Genomic DNA, 15,961 nt, shown 5'->3' on the forward strand with positions numbered 1-15,961 from the left:
AGCTTCTCTGCTCTTTGTTGTTGTAGCCTTTTTTGCTGTGCATGCATGCTAGTGCATGTGAATCCTTGTGTGTGTATCCCACTGTCTAGTTAACTGCCACCGCTCAGCACTGCATTCACAACAGTTACCGCTGATAATATCACCCCAACCCACAGTGGCAGAACACCATCGCAGACATGCAAAACTATCAGTTGCCCCCAAATTAACATCGTTAGCTCTGTTGCTGTTGTTAGCACTATTAGCACGGTTAGTTGCAAGTCATCAGCTCGGCCACCTCCATGTTGAGAGCTGTGTGTAGACAATCCCAGCTCAAACACTGAGTCATGCTCTGAATGTGACATACAGCTCCTTTACAGTATGAACATTTTCAAATAGACTTAATCGGATAAACAAATTCCCATTCATGATAATTCTTAATGAAAATCTTGATTATTTCCAAAGACACCTCATTGACGTCTTTAAGTGTAAGATTTCAAAATTTATGACTTTGGCAAGTCCTAGTAGTAGTTTGAATTGAAAAAATAAAATTTAAAAATAAATTTAACCACTGGCAGGGATTAATCTATGCAATACTGGAACAATAAGGAATGTCTTATCTTCATACAAGCAAAAACATAAGTCAGAGTAATGTCAAAGATACTGTCACATAAAGAGTCTACACATGGGGGTTTTAACATCTTAAAGCCACAGTAGCAAGCACAGTAACAACTTTAACTAAACTTCCTCTATTTCTTTCAAGATGCCCTTCACAAAGTTTTAAAAATCACTGCTCGGATGTTTTGGTTGCTTCCTCTCTAAAACAACTGCTACAGTGCAGAATCCAACCTGGCTTGCAGCGGCCAGTGCAAGCCAGTCGAGCAGAAAACAAACCAGCATGCTTAGTGGGTGAACACTCCTCAACTTGGCAACCGCACGTCACAACATTTAAAAAGGCACTAACATTGACAGACTTAAAACATTTTGTATTTTATACCACAAAAATAACTTTTACCTTCACACTGATTCCTGGGAAGAATCTTCCATCTTGTTTTGATAACCGTTTCCAGAATCTGAAGAGCATAGTACTGTAACATGCAGGGAGGAAGAAGCATTAGGATTAAGCTGTTAAGATAACACTCAACAACACGCACTGTAGATTTTTAATACTAACCAAAAACAGTCTGAAATGGTGGACCAGTCTGTAATAACTTGCATTCTAAATTGGATTGGACTGAACCACATCTCTCATGCAGATTTTGTAGTATGCAGAACATTCACTTGTAGTTTGTTTTTTCAATCTCAACAAGCAGCATTAAGCTGGAACACTGCAGAAGTCCTGCTGTTTCTCCCAGCATCACACCAGACAGCAAAAGACACAGAAAAATACAACAATCCATTAACCAGCTTTGGCTCTGATTACTCCAAGGGTAAGTCTAATGCTCTAAAAGATGTAACAAGGTCTATGTTAAGTGTTCTTTTACCAAGGCTACAGACACTATGTAGGGTTGGGCATCGAGAACTGGTCTTTGATGTCATCTGGTTGAAGTGCCCCAATGGTCAATAAAACATGTACATGTGCACATTCCTTGTAGATTAGTCTGTAATATGAACACTCAGTTTCTTAAGACCATTGTGACAAAAAAACAAAATGATTCAACTTTCCAGAGCACTAAAATCCTCCCTCACATTATTATAAACCACAGTCTGATAGGCCTTCAAAGTCATGCATCTATTATTTAAACTGGACCTCCTGGATTGTATTTTATGGTCTCACCCATACCTGAAGCAACACACCCAACCAATGTGATGGCAACATCCTGCATTTGTTTTTAAGGCAATGATGTCTTTGGTCTCAACATCCACTGAACATCTCCAGTTGTAGTCATAACACCGCAGAGTCAACCAACACTTTCTTCATAAAATTAAAAAATAAATTAAAAAACAGATAAAATCACAGAATACCTCATCATTTATGACAAGTAACTTTTTATTGCAGCCTAAAATCTGGTGAAAGTACTGGTGGTTTTTGCCTTAACAATTTGACTTATTTTATTACTTAGATAAATGCCAACAATCTGAATGATAATATAATGATGAAGGCACAAAACCAGAATGAAACCAGAAGAAAACTTCATCGATACCCAACCCTAAACTATGCAAATCAATTTTCCCAACACTTAAATATCAGTTAACGTGTAAGGTAAGCCTAAATCAGATCCCCTTAACTGGTGTGCCATAAGGAACAGCAAGACCAACCACAGGTTATGCCCTGTATTCATTTCTGCTTAACAGTGAAGCATGAAGAAAAAAAACAAAAAAATATTTCATTAGTCTTTGATCTAGTGTTACTTTAACTGACTGTTTCAACTGTAGGGATCATCAAATCAAGAGTACAATGATTCCAAAAAATAATAAATGACATGTAGTATAGGATGTTATCAAAGCAGGATTAACAATGTGCTACAGACAATGGATGCTGGAAGATTAAAGGTGAAATCTCCTCACAGGCACACTGACTACACACCATTGACAGGTGTCACTTGGAGAGCTGCGCACATTTCTGGCATGTTTAGTTTCACCTTTAACTGCCACACTTTGCACAAACCACCACAAGAGGTAGGAAGAGACAAAACTGTCAGCAGTGAACTGCCAAATGCTTTGTAACTTTTAGCGGGAACAAAAGCACAGTATTAAAGGGTCTTGATTGAAGAACTGAGGGGGACAGAGGGGAGAAGAGGAAGAGGATGCACTGTAAAAGGAGAGAAGTGTGGGGCGGGAACAGAGCCATGATCCCTACAGGTGAAATTAAGCCATCAACAGATTGTTTCTCTACAATGGAGCCTACTGACTGCAGCCTGCACCCTCCCTCTGTCCAATGAAACAGATGCAATAGAAACGGATGAACAGAATTCAGTCAAAGGGAATTTAAAAAGGGTAGACCTTGTGGAGGCCTGCCGTCAAAGCCTAGCTGTGTCATGATGCACAGGATGACACACCCCTTCTCTTCCTATTACAAGCCATAAACATAATGGAACATTGTGATTAATATCAAATAGTCACAGCTTGAATTCATTACATTTTTCTGCAAATATTATAATCATTGTAATTATTACTAAGAAAAAGCCAAATGTTCACAGTGCTTTGAAATGATGCACCTTTTAAACTAATGAAACAAGATGAACGCAGAATTCAAGAGGTGTTTACCTTTTTGTTTCCTCTTTTCCTCTAATGCCCCGGTTTCTTAGCAAATTACAAATTTATAACTTAAATTTCAAAAAGTACTGTTGACACATCAACTTAGACATTAGTAATGAACATCAGTGTTAAAAGCACTCATACAGGCAAGCAAAAATGGAAAAAGGCAAATGTCACACTGTGTACTTTGAGGAAGTCATGGATGCATTGCCCTTTATTTCATACTCAATACATACATTTATTTTCCATTATAACCCCAAGAGATTTATATATTATGTTTGATTATTTTAATTACATAGTTAACTTGGTTTTGATGTGAATCCCCTGAGTGTGTCTGAAGACTGAATCACTGGGTTCACTAGCAGTTTGCTTTATCAGCTGTATGAGTGCACAGCAGGGGCACGATGTGTACTTCTCTGTAGCTATTTTGTATTGAACAAACCAAATCTGTGAACTTTAAATAACAGATGAAAGGGGCTAGGGATGTTAATAACTTAATAACTTCAATAAGAAGATTGTTGGTGTTATTCATTTGAAAACAAAAGAATGCACTGGGTAAAGTTTATATCTGTGTGAATGTTTTTAGCAACTGGATATATGCTAAAAGGTTAGCATAGCCACCATAGTTTATCAGAGCCCATGCTGTGGGCACAGCACCCCTTTTTATATTTTTAACCTATTTACCACATCTTAAACAACAAGGAGTTACAGTAAAACCTACAGTAATGCCCATATATTTAACTTTAAAGTAGATAGTGACAGCTCACTTTATTTTTCTACCTGATGTGTGCATTTGTAAGCTACAGTCCCTTTTACCAATACAAAAATATGTTAGATTTGCTTTGCATTTTTAGTCTCATATCATTTATGTACAGTAAAGCATTCAAATTATACAGAAGTGTTTAGGCTTTTTAATATTGCGTAGTAATTTGTTGAATGACGAGCAAAGCAGGAAACAACTGCTTTATATTGCAACGTTTTGTTGATGCTTATCAGGAGAATTGCTTCAAATTTGCATTGCTAGAGGGTTCAGTGAAATAGAGACCTACATTGCTGCAGACTCTATATTGACAAATCAAAGTGGTACTAAAATAAATATAGCTGATAGGACTGGTGATTACTAAAGATGGGTAAAATAACAGGAGCTCATTCCCATTCAGTCCCAACAGGGCAGAATCCACAAAGGCTTATGTAGTATTGTACTGTATTGTATTGTAATACCACCAGGAGTTGACAGGTGAAGGCAGTTGTTCATCTAGTAGGTTCATATCCAACAGAATTCATTTTATCAGAAGGACAGAGGTCCTGCATAGCTCAAGAGCTAAGGCATGGTGCCAATACCGCCAGCCCTGCATAGTCAACTTCTGCTGGGGCCATGTGCACCTATAACATGCTCTCAATAACAAGATGCACCAAATACTATATTCTATATAATTTAAAGCATGTTGTCAAAAAACACCGTGGCTTAGTGTAAGGTTTTGTTTAGTTTTTCATTTTACTATTTGTATTTGTTATAGCATCCACTTCCTCAAAGCACAAGTAAGTGTCTTTCCACCAATGTTTACTGGACTGGAGCTAGCTTACTTTGGTGTTCATGTTCTGGGAGAACTCGAGGATGGTGTCCACTCTCGTCCAGGCATCTGGGTGCTCTTTTAAGTGTGTCAACACTTCTTGTGCCATTCTTTGCTGTAATACAAATATGAATGACACTTAAGTATAACACTGGGGTGCCATTAGGAGACTTGCACCTGCATTTTTTGAAAACAGGACAACAGTAATTTATAGGCTTGTGGTGTCACCGTCATGTGAACAGAACAGGAAAGAATTGGCGGTGTGTTTTAGGTCAGGTTCGGGTTAAAGAGAGCATGTGGCATAGAAAAATACTGCTTGTCAAAAAAGTTTATTCCAAGGTGTAATTATATGCCCCCCCCCACTCACTCACTCACACACACACACACACACACACACACACGTGTCAGATGGCTTATAAAGCATTTGTATATGCTCCACAACATACCTGTGGGCCCACCCCATGATATAGACAGTTCACCACATTATCCAGCAGGTTGATATCCAGTTTCTGGTTGAAGTCCAGCAGCTGCTGTGCTGCATGGTCTGCTAACATTGTCATAATTGCTGGCATAGAGCTCTGCAACAAGGACAGCAGAGGGAGGGGTCATGAGTGCACTAAACACATTCAACAGGCAAAGTCATGTGAACTGTGTGTTTAGAAACAATTCCAAACAGCTGACCACTACACAAACATCCCCTCACCAGTGACCTGTCATATTAAGAACTTAAGCTCATGGTGTCACAAGTCTGTCACCGTTCAAAGAGTATGCAAAGGAAAGTAAAGGAAAGCTTTGTTGGTTCTTTTGTTGGACTGAGTTTAGAAACATGGAATTTGAGAAAAAAAATTGTTGGAAACAGTGCTCTGGTCCACCCCAGGAGTGGGGACTTGTAAGAAGGGACTCAGGCAGCAAAGACAAATAAGCTAACTAGACTGTTACTGTAGGAATGAAAAACCTTGAGAAACCTTAATTTACTTAGCGACAGGGGGGCTTTTACCAGACTGGCAACATACTAACTTGCCAAAAATGAGTTCATATGATTGAGTTCACTATTCTTAAAACTAAAGTCAATGACATTTCTTTGTTGATTTTAACAGACAGCAGTTTCAAACTAAAATATGAGCAGCCAATTCCTGTTCAGTCCGCCTACTCTGTTCTACTAATCAAGCACTTCTCTACGACCATATTAAGAAGGTTAACCGAGCCACGTGCCGGATATACTGGGCGACGTCACGTTGTTTACATCTGTAAGTGACGGAGTTCACTCCTCCAAACACCGACCTCAACACAAGTAGCAGGCAGTCGTGATAAAAATAATGAATGCAACTCACAACTTTGTTGACAGATACTGGCATTGCCCACAACGTAGCTAACGTAAACAGCGTGCACGCGGCACTGGCGTACTTCACACAAAATGCTAACATTAGTTAGCCGTTAGCAGTGTGTCGCACAAACAGTTCACATGTGGTCCTTCAGTGCTGACTACAACCACTCCCACCAAGGATACCAGGGACGGAGGGCGCCCATACATTTAATTTTACTCACTGTATCATTTAAACAACACTGTTTGGGGAAGTTGACGCTTTGTGTTGCGGCTACACTCCATGAAGACTGGCGACGGGTTGCCCCAATAGTGACGTTTACAGACGCTTTACATTACGCAGAGATAAAGTTAACATTACCCGCCGCTAAGTACCTAGCAACATCAACTTGACATCCGCTCACATCATAGACACGGGTGATGCTGCTGTAGTGGGAGAGGCACGGATTTAATCATACAGCGTTTAGTAACTTATTCATCTGCAGTATCGCACGTAACGTTACAAGATGCATCATCGGTTAGTTATGTATTTAGTTAGGTTAACGTTAAGTTACAGCACTTTCTCTTGCACCCGACGTTAGCTACGTTAATCCTTATAAAGTGGTAAATGCTAGCTAGCGGGCAGTCGATGGCTACTCGGTTATCCCACTGATGCCACTGAATTCTGAATTAGCGTTGTCTTTTCAGCAGCAATATGACAAGCTATAAGATAACACGACTAAACACCAACACCACAATGCATTTTATTCCTTGTTACGTTACAGATAAAGCCAAGAAACGTTAATCACGGCATGGCAGGTTTGCACTTCACCCCAGTTACCTACCTAAAGTCCAAGGCTCTGACTGAAAAGAGTGGCGTTTGCCAAAGAAGTTACAAGATATAGTGAGTACTTCAGTATCACTGTTGATTGGAAAGATTTCCTATTTCTGCAGCGTTGACTATCTCCAGCTCCAGCAGTGAGTGATGTCTGGCTGGTAAGAACCACTGATGTGGATTTCCAAAACTACTATCACGGCAAACCCTGCAATATGTCACTCCGATACATTTTACGAAACAAAGTAAACCTTGATTCACTAATTAATTCGTTACTCTAATAATTTTCCAGCGGGGCGGTGTAGAGGTTGTGTGCCTGCGCCTCCTCTCCTCTCTCAAGCAACTAACTCGCAACCGGTTGAAACCGGTTCAGACTGGGAGATTCCATCTCGGTTTAGTTTTCAGCCGATGGCGCCGCGTAAAGTTTGGACTGGGGTTACGCCCACACCGTGCTGTGATTGGCTCCAGCTTTGGCGGAGACTTCCTAGTTGGTGTCCTATTGGACAACTGACCTGTCAGTTTATTTCAATTCGCTCAAGCGCCCACGCGACTACTCCGCCCGGAGAGAAAAAGAGGGCAGACTCCCATGCAGAATGGACTTGTACATGACTCCGCTTATCAGAATAGCGAATAAGTAAGCGACTACTGTTTATTGCTACTCCTGAGGGTCGAGTTATACATTACCTGAATTCATGTAAATGCTACATAGCATTACTGTACGTGTGTCTAATACGAGGCGTATAAGTAATGCCATTTTAATGATCTTATCCACTTAGACTCTCTGTGAACGCTCTACTACTTTAAAACGCAATATACTCTGAAAGGACAGTGGCTGCCTCATGCAGGTACACTATCAGGTTGAATGATGTGATAAACCGCAACTACCATTCATTTGCCTGTTGCTTGTAAGCTGGTAATTTTCCACCAGCCACGAGTGGGAGTGGTTACATGATCATGAACGCACGGGGTTAGAAAAACGACCTGGAGGAGAATTTGTTCCCCGAACGGGCAACAGTACCAAAGTGATCGGTGGACTTGTTAAATAAATAGTGCCAGTACCTGCCGAGACAAGTAATGTATGAGAGCTGGCTTTATATCGCTAATTGAGAGCCATATACAGCGTGCACCGCTGTCAATTGAGGATGCAAACATGACAGCGTTTTTTTCTCCTTTGTGGTCACGTGGTCCAGCGCGCTACTTGATGGAAAAATACTGGATTTGGTGTGTAGTGGAGACAGTACACAACCCTGTAAAGTCATTCAGGGAGGATTTTTCGAAGGGCGTTTGAGTCTTTACCCAGCAACACTGTCTGCCACTCATTTCTTTATGTCTCGGCGATCCTTCGAAACATGTTCAAATCATTTATGTTAATTGAAGTAGCTGAATTACTGTTTGTGCTTATGTCAATTCTGTTTCTGAAGTGCAGGTTGGGTTTGGACTGGAAAACAAATGTCATTTTGTCCTCATGTTTTAAATGTATCAGCTGATGTAAATATGTAATTGCAAGTTTCTGATTTTTGTTGTTTCAGAGTTGGTCATTGCAATTAGTGCATTATAATAACTTATGCCCACAGTGCATGTCATAATGCATGACAAGTGGATTTCTCTCTGTAATGCAGGAAGGTGCAGGCTATCATGCCTCATAACATCCTTCAAATAAAGTGTAACTTCAGATTTTGCTGAAGAAAAGTTAATATGTGTACAATTTCCCATCTCAAATGCAAGTTATCTGTTGTCTTACCTATTGTATCTGCACTGCTGGTGTGTCAGTGTCCTTGGATCAGTCTCACACTCCAGACAGTTGGCCTATATCTGAGCCTTTGTTATTAACAAACAAGATTTCAAAGCTTATTATCTATGTGTTGATTCATGAATGCCGTTTGGTTTGCTCTCCACGCTGTCACATTCCAAGAAACCTCGATTCTAGCAGAAGAAGAAAAAAAACATATTTCTGGACACAAACAGGTCAGCCCACTTTTCAGGACGACAACAGTCTTGGAGAATTTAGTGTCTGAAGTTCAACCTAGTATGTGAAATAAGTTTATATAGGTCTGTATAACACTCTCTGTCCTGTGATTATTTGCTGCTTAAACTGTTGTGGTTTGTTATTTACATGTATTGCATGCTCCCAGTTGTCCACACATGTGTTCTCGATCATGATATCATATATGCAAACAAAGTAGCATGTCTTCTGTTTTGCTTTTTATCTAATCCACCATATGAAGATTTTCTGAATACGCATTCATTTAGTATTAAATTCACAAACCATATATTATGAGTGCAAATAAATATAAACATGCAAATATGTGTGTTTATTTGGACTCTTAAACATAAGCATTCACTGCAGAGAATGTAACCATCACTGGTAGTGAAGTCACAGTGATTTAAAAGGTGTTTCAACTCCAACCACTGACAAAAAGTGAATTTCATAAGGAAGAAAACATAAGCTATGTTCTCAGAGGAGTGTTCATTAATGCTTTTCTCTCAAACTAGGCCACACTTTTTAAGTTTACATCAGTAACAATTGATGTAATACTATGAAAATCCACAGTTTCATTCTGAGAGTCACCAAGTCAACTGCTTCAGGCCCTCACTGTCAGCAGAGCTGAGCTTCTCTCATAGTGCAGTGCTGGAATTTATTGTTACACACGTGTGAAGTTTGGAGGTAAGCAACCTCAGCCAGGCGTAGGCTGGTTAAATCTTGTTCTGTCTGGTCTGGGCTTGGTAGTCCATTTACATATATTATCATTGCACCACAGTAGGGGGCTGACTTCCATGTGGCAATCAAAAAAAAAACTTGTAATTTGTTGTGCTGGCTCATGCTGCTGCTGACCCAGTGCCTGAATGTTCAGCTTTGGCATATGAGCCTCAAGTAGTAAAAAGATAAATGAAAACTGGTGCACAACACAGAGGTTTCACAAAATAATCATGCGATTGCAAAAGTCAACATGTCAATTATGTTTTAGGTCTGCAGGACTGTGTGAAAGTGTGGAATCACTTCATGTGCTTATTCTTGGTGCAGGAAATAATATCTGTTGACACAGATAAGAATACCCTGCTGCCTTTTATTAGCCTGTTACTCCAGTCCATGTTTCATTCAGGACATTATATAAACAAATAACAGCGCCATCTTCTGCAGCTGAGTGTTAAAATTACTGCATTTGACATGTGATCCTGGAGCGCTCTCTGCTGGGGAAACAAACACATGTTCACTGAAACAGTCTCACTGAAAAGCTACACTCAAAGATAATACATCACATGTGAAGTCAAGTAAAGTGGAATCAAGACAAACCCTTGAGAATATGTGTTATAAGTGAGCGTTTCATACAAAACAAACAATAAAATTAAAAAACCTGGTCATCACTAAAAAAACTGGTTTCACATGTGTCCTCTTTTCCCAATCTGGGTCTTCTGAAGTTTTCCTCAAGCTAAGATATGAGATATGACTTTATGTTACTAAGGATAACACATTTCCCAGAAAACTGTACCTTTTACAGATTTACAGTTCACACACATTAGTCAAACCAAGTGAGCATCATTCACCAATTTTATCCACAAACCTTGAGGCTGTTTATCTGATCAAAATTATAATGATCAAACTGAATCTTGTCGACATAGCAATACAGATTGATGATGTTTTCAGGGTGGTGTGAAATACATCTTACCCATAAACTTTGGAGCTACTTACTCATATTCCAAAACCCAGATCAGCTGCATTTAATGCCTAAAAAAATCTTGTCTGCTATGCGTCAAGCTGTGCCTCAATAGATCACACTGTATGTAGAGGATTGTGCTTTTCAGACAGTCAGCAACTTAAAATATGAGATTATGAGTGAGACAGATGATTAAGGTACACTCCCAATATGATTATGAGACTACAGCCAGTGTTTGCTCTTGTACAATGATTACAGTGTTGCAGATAGGAGCACCTTGTCTTATCTTGGAATTGTATGAAATCATGTCTCTGCTGACTGTGAAGGTGTGGCCTCTTGAAGGTGTTTTGATTTGTCAGGTCTGGGATAGCAAAGGGTAATTGTTTATGTTTGTGTTTTATTACAGATATTAAGTCATCGATTAATATGGATATTATAGATAGCACAGGCCTTTTTCACAACAGGTGTTGTGACTCATTACAGTTGAAGAGGTCAAAACTGTAGCAATCTAGTATTAAGAGCAACTTTATTGTCAGACCAATGGCCCTTTTCCACAGCAGACATGTTGATGAGTCATATAAGGAAAAGCACAGGTAAAATTAATAACATAAACAATGGTTTCCCAGTGAGCTATTCCAGTGAGCCAGCATTGACAATACCAGAGCCTCCTCTAAGTAGAATGCAATGTACAATGTTATTAACACCTGTGCTTTTACTACTATGACATGTTTGTTTGTTTTGTATGTTTTATTCAGTCATCATCATCACATACAACATAGGAACATACACAGATTTTCACAACAACAGCAACAATAATAATCATAAATATAAACATTCTAGGTAACACACAAAAATGCTAATTATTATATGATGGTAATGACTGAAAAGGTATAGGCTGAAGCATAATGCTTATATTTGCCTACCCTACACATGTCAAAATGCTTGCTGTGAAAATAGTCTATTGCTTTTAGCTCGAGGCCTTTATCAGGACCATCAGGACTTTAACGATGGCTCTGATCCTGAAACCGAAGCCATTGTTAATTTTATTATTTACACCTTCGTCTTTTCTACTAAGACATGCCAAAATTTCTTCTGCTTCCTGGCAGAGCTCGCACTCACCAGCAGGCTTTGCTCTTGTAGTTTGTCTTTTACTTTAAGTCCATTCCTCAGTGCAGTAAGTACATGTCCATTAGTGTATTTACAGTAGATATATGCCATATCATTAAATAATGCTTGAGCTCACCTTGCTGCACAGCTGGTTTGGATCCTTTAGGGAGTGCAGAGCAGAGCAACAATGACTGGGCAGTTTACAGGCAGGACATTAACCCTTTGGCCTGTTCCCAATCCACTTTGAATGAGTGACCATTTGAAATGTACGAATAAGACACATAACAGTAGCAATATTTGTCATAAAGTTAGAATCTATGCTAGGTGTCCAGTATTCCTATACAGAATTATACCTCTATTTCATAGCGTTTCTTGGATTGAATCAAAAAAGTGTCCAGTTGTAAGTGTGACAATGTTTTGCTCGATCTTCTCTATTATTGTCAATTAACAATAAAAACAACAAACTAAACAAGAAGAACTCTCAGGTCTTAGGCATGTTCAGTGTTGTCTAAGAATTGCGTCCAAAGTGTACAGTTATTTATGTGAAGTTATAGAAGTAGTCACGTTGAAATATTTCTGTCATTGAACTGTCTCTACAATGTAGATGTGAGCTTAAGGTCTTTAATCAGCCATGACAACTATAAAAAGAAACCAAAACCAAACAGTTGCATTTGGGGCTTCCTCACAATACCAGAGTTCACTTTGAATGACTCTGAATAACTGTTTGTCGATTTGACCCCCACCGTCTCCATTTAAAGCGACCTGTATGTTTCCAGTAAAAAAGTAAAATCAGTGCTCAAGTTCGGAAATGACCTGCAGCACAAGTCTGATCAATATTCTTACATGAATAATTTAAAATAAAATCTCAAATACCTCAGCAAGTCTTGGAGCCAGAATTTAGTTTTTAAAAGTCAGCGTAAATCAGTAGTGTTACACCATCAGAGTGTAGATATTATAAACCTTTGGGGGTATATCAGAGCTGGATGAACCAGTTTGGGGGCCCAAATGGCAAAAAAATGCCACTGGGCACCCATTGCTTCCCCTCTACACACATGCACACCCTTATGCCCTCTATACCCCCATAAACCAAAACATTAAAACCACGAATAACATTGATCATCTTGTTACAGTGCAATGTTCCATTGGGAAACCTTGGGTCCTGTCATTCATGTAATTGTAATAATTCATGTACCTGATCTGCAACGATGTTTAGGTGGGTGGAGCGTGTCTGGTGGAAACCACATGAATGTCAGAACCCAAGATGATCAATGTTGTTCACGTCACCTATCAGTGGTTTTAATGTTTTGGTTTGTGTGTATTGTGTGTGTATCTTGTAGCCTCCAGGTTCCCATCAGGAACATTGCACAAAATGACCCAGAGACCAAGAAACCAACCACTAGAACAATTCTTATGATTGGCCCTAGTAAGAATTAGCAATGAACATGTAAGACTTAAAAAAGTTGCTTCAACAGCACTCCAGATTTATGAATGGTCCAGTTTGTGCCAGAGTGCACCCCAGCATTCGCAGTGAGTATTTCCAAACACACCTTAAATGTACAATGCTACATGTCTCAGGAAGTGTGTGCATGCTTGCTATTTTAAGTTCAAATCTTCTTAAATACATTTATTCTTGTTAGAACATTAAAATATTTATTTTTAAAATGGGGGCGGCACGGTGGTGTGGTGGTTAGCACTTTCGCCTCACAGCAAGAGGTTTCCCGGTTCGATCCCAGGTGTGGGGTGCAGAGTTTGCTTGTTCTCCCCGTGTCAGCGTGGGTTCTCTCCGGGCACTCCGGCTTCCTCCCACAGTCCAAAGACATGCAGATTGGGCATTAGGTCAACTGATAACTCTAAATTGTCCATAGGTGTGAATGTGAGCGTGAATGGTTGTTTGTCTCTATGTGTCAGCCCTGTGATAGTCTGGTGACCTGTCCAGGATGTACCCTGCCTCTCGCCCAAGGTCAGCTGGGATAGGCTCCAGCCCCCCTGCAACCCTCAAGAGGATGAAGCGGTTAGAAGGCGGATGGATGGTTTTTTTTTTTGAAATGGTAAAGCTGTCTATTCTTTTTTTCGCTGTGATCATGGCATAGCATTAAATCACATGTAATTAGTTAACTTGATGATATGTCACAAATGTAACCACATTTCACCTCACTTTTGTATCCCTTTGACCATAATTTTCATTTGAAAACTACACTCTACACTAGAATGTTAATGGTCTCCATGGCAATATCATGTTAACATTGTTGCCTTGCTTTAAAACTGCACCACCTGGTTTTCCTTCTGAGATTTTGATGTACAGCTCTACACACAGGATGGACACCACCAGCTATTTAAACCCAGAAACTGCTGAACATCAACGACAGGAGCAGCCTGAGAAGAGTTTTTGTGACACAAGTGATCTTAAGGTAGGGATGGATTGATGCAAATGTGTACCCACTGCTCTGATGAAATGAACACAGTTTTAACCACTTCCAGATGTTAGTTTTAAACAAATGTTTTGCCCTGACAGACGATTAAAATCTTTCCAAGTCCTGGCACAGAATTCAATCCTACTGCAGAGGATCTGCTCAACACGTTCTTGCCTTTTGGATGCGTCATTAGTGCTCAGGTAACTATATTACAGATTGATTTACAAACTGACTTTGGAAACACAAATTTCACTTTTCACAGTCTTCACTGTTCTCATAGTAACACTATATACATATATGTATATATATATATATTTTTTTCTCTAATAACTCAGAAAACAGTGAAAGATGGACTCGTGTGGGGCAGGGTGACTTATTCTAATGCTCATGATGCTGCCATGGCCGTAATGAAACTGCAAGGGGCCGAAGGATTCATTGTGAGTCTGTTACACCACAGAGAGGCCCACAAGCATGAAAGATCGGAGAGAGCCAGTGACAGACCACCCTGTGTCCAACAGGACAGGTTTAGTAACATGACACAACAGAGGATACCCAGTCTGCTGGGCAATCCACCAGTTTACGACCAGGTAATGAGGCATTTGTACTTGATGTTTCTTTTATTTTTTCAGCTTTGTGATTAATTCTAGACACCTTGACTAATTTAAGTAAAACTTTAAGTAAAACCACGGTTTCCTTTTGTTAGGATGTGTGTCTTCATATTCAGAACTTGCCCGTACATTTCCGTCAAAGGCAAGAGGTGCTCAGCCTCCTCCCTCCGTGCACGACCAATGTGAAGGTACTCATTTTTAAAGGCTCTGTATATAACTTTGAGAAAATCCTTGTTTTTAGTGGCACCTCTCTAAGGCCGTTAAGTGAACTGCAGTCAGCATCCTCCATAGCCACGGAGCACCTGCACAACAGTGATTGACGTGAATCCTTTTGATAGAATACTTGAAAATATTTTACAATCATATTAAGAATAACATTACCATCTGTAAGTTCCTGTATTTCATATGGACCATTGGCTCCATGATATATGATACTTACTAGCTTACCATTTGCAAATTATGAAATTACAAAGCAACCAACAGCAGAGCAATACAGTGTAGCTTAACAGCTAGCTAGCTAGCTAGCTAGCAATAAAAAAAAGATTAATACACATAAAACATTACACACAGTACCTTTAAAATCAAGTGGGAAATGACATTGTCCCTTCACAGTCACAACATCAGCACATTCTATCTCAATACCTCTAATAAGAATTGAAGTGATTTTTATATTTTTACCTGAATCAAAGCATTGTACGCTTATCTGTTCATTTCTTCAAGACTTTAAATACTTTGATAAAGTCACCTAAAGGTTTAACATGCTGTTTCTGCAGCCTTCATGTCATTTAACACTATTATGACCCTACAGGTGGAGCAGAAAGGAGCCCTAGTGACACTTCCTGACTGCTTCACTGCCTTGTGGCTCATGGATTTTTTAAACAACTTCTACACTGGCTCCAAACGCCTCTATGTTTCCTTTGCCAATAAAGGACGAGGGATGCACCCCAGAGAGAGGAGAGCCCTGGGACAACGCCATCAATGGCACCAAGGTCTGTTCTGAATCCTCTGTGGACTACAGGATCTCTGAGACTGCTACAGCTAGTGCTTTAGAGCAGTCACGAACAGACCAACACAGTAACACAGCACTATATTAATAAATACCTCTATCTCTGCAGAGTCAAACTCTTTTTGAGTGAACTGAGCTAAATTCATTGAAAACACACAAGGTGCTGTGAAGAGTTAAACTTCAGTAACAACTCATGGACCCTAGAAGACGTTGCTAGAGAGAGGACTCCAATCATGAAAACACAGTTTAGGAGCAGCCAGACAGAGTAAGAGGCAGCCAGACATGCACACATAAAT

General features: G+C 39.7%; 2 protein-coding genes across 4 annotated transcripts in view; one reads left to right on the forward strand and one right to left on the reverse strand.

Annotated features, from left to right (window-relative positions):
• Window positions 1-9,125, reverse strand: part of xpo1b (exportin 1 (CRM1 homolog, yeast) b) — a 31,948-nt gene extending 22,823 nt beyond the window's left edge. The window contains exons 1-4 of one of the 3 annotated variants that reach the window (XM_049601314.1): window positions 8,622-9,125; window positions 5,192-5,323; window positions 4,759-4,860; window positions 992-1,064 (exon numbers count right to left, since the gene is read on the reverse strand). In XM_049601314.1, the coding sequence (XP_049457271.1) occupies window positions 992-1,064; window positions 4,759-4,860; window positions 5,192-5,317 (301 nt within the window). In that variant the 5' untranslated portion in view covers window positions 5,318-5,323; window positions 8,622-9,125. Of the gene's footprint in view, window positions 1-991; window positions 1,065-4,758; window positions 4,861-5,191; window positions 5,324-6,290; window positions 6,415-6,890; window positions 7,263-8,621 lie in introns of those variants that run through there. The other 2 variants (XM_049601313.1, XM_049601315.1) reach the window with 2 other exon arrangements.
• A 4,423-nt stretch (window positions 9,126-13,548) lies between these two features.
• LOC125903619 (uncharacterized) lies at window positions 13,549-15,936 on the forward strand. Its single transcript, XM_049600642.1, has 7 exons — window positions 13,549-13,688; window positions 13,955-14,048; window positions 14,153-14,251; window positions 14,387-14,638; window positions 14,755-14,847; window positions 15,468-15,648; window positions 15,775-15,936. The coding sequence occupies exons 2-7, from the start codon at window positions 13,956-13,958 to the stop codon at window positions 15,789-15,791; spliced, it is 735 nt and encodes a 244-aa protein (XP_049456599.1). The 5' UTR covers window positions 13,549-13,688; window position 13,955; the 3' UTR covers window positions 15,792-15,936.
• Window positions 15,937-15,961: the final 25 nt, after the last annotated feature.

This window comes from Epinephelus fuscoguttatus, linkage group LG16 (genome assembly GCF_011397635.1).
Source record: "Epinephelus fuscoguttatus linkage group LG16, E.fuscoguttatus.final_Chr_v1".
NCBI classification, from domain to species: domain Eukaryota; kingdom Metazoa; phylum Chordata; class Actinopteri; order Perciformes; family Serranidae; genus Epinephelus; species Epinephelus fuscoguttatus.

Bases quoted from the DNA above. Each gene is read 5' to 3' on its own strand.
- LOC125903619 (XM_049600642.1), top strand. From the start codon at position 13,956: ATGGACACCACCAGCTATTTAAACCCAGAAACTGCTGAACATCAACGA. The intron at 14,049-14,152 runs GTAGGGATGGAT...TTGCCCTGACAG, and splicing joins GTGACACAAGTGATCTTAAG to ACGATTAAAATCTTTCCAAG. The intron at 14,252-14,386 runs GTAACTATATTA...CTAATAACTCAG, and splicing joins GATGCGTCATTAGTGCTCAG to AAAACAGTGAAAGATGGACT.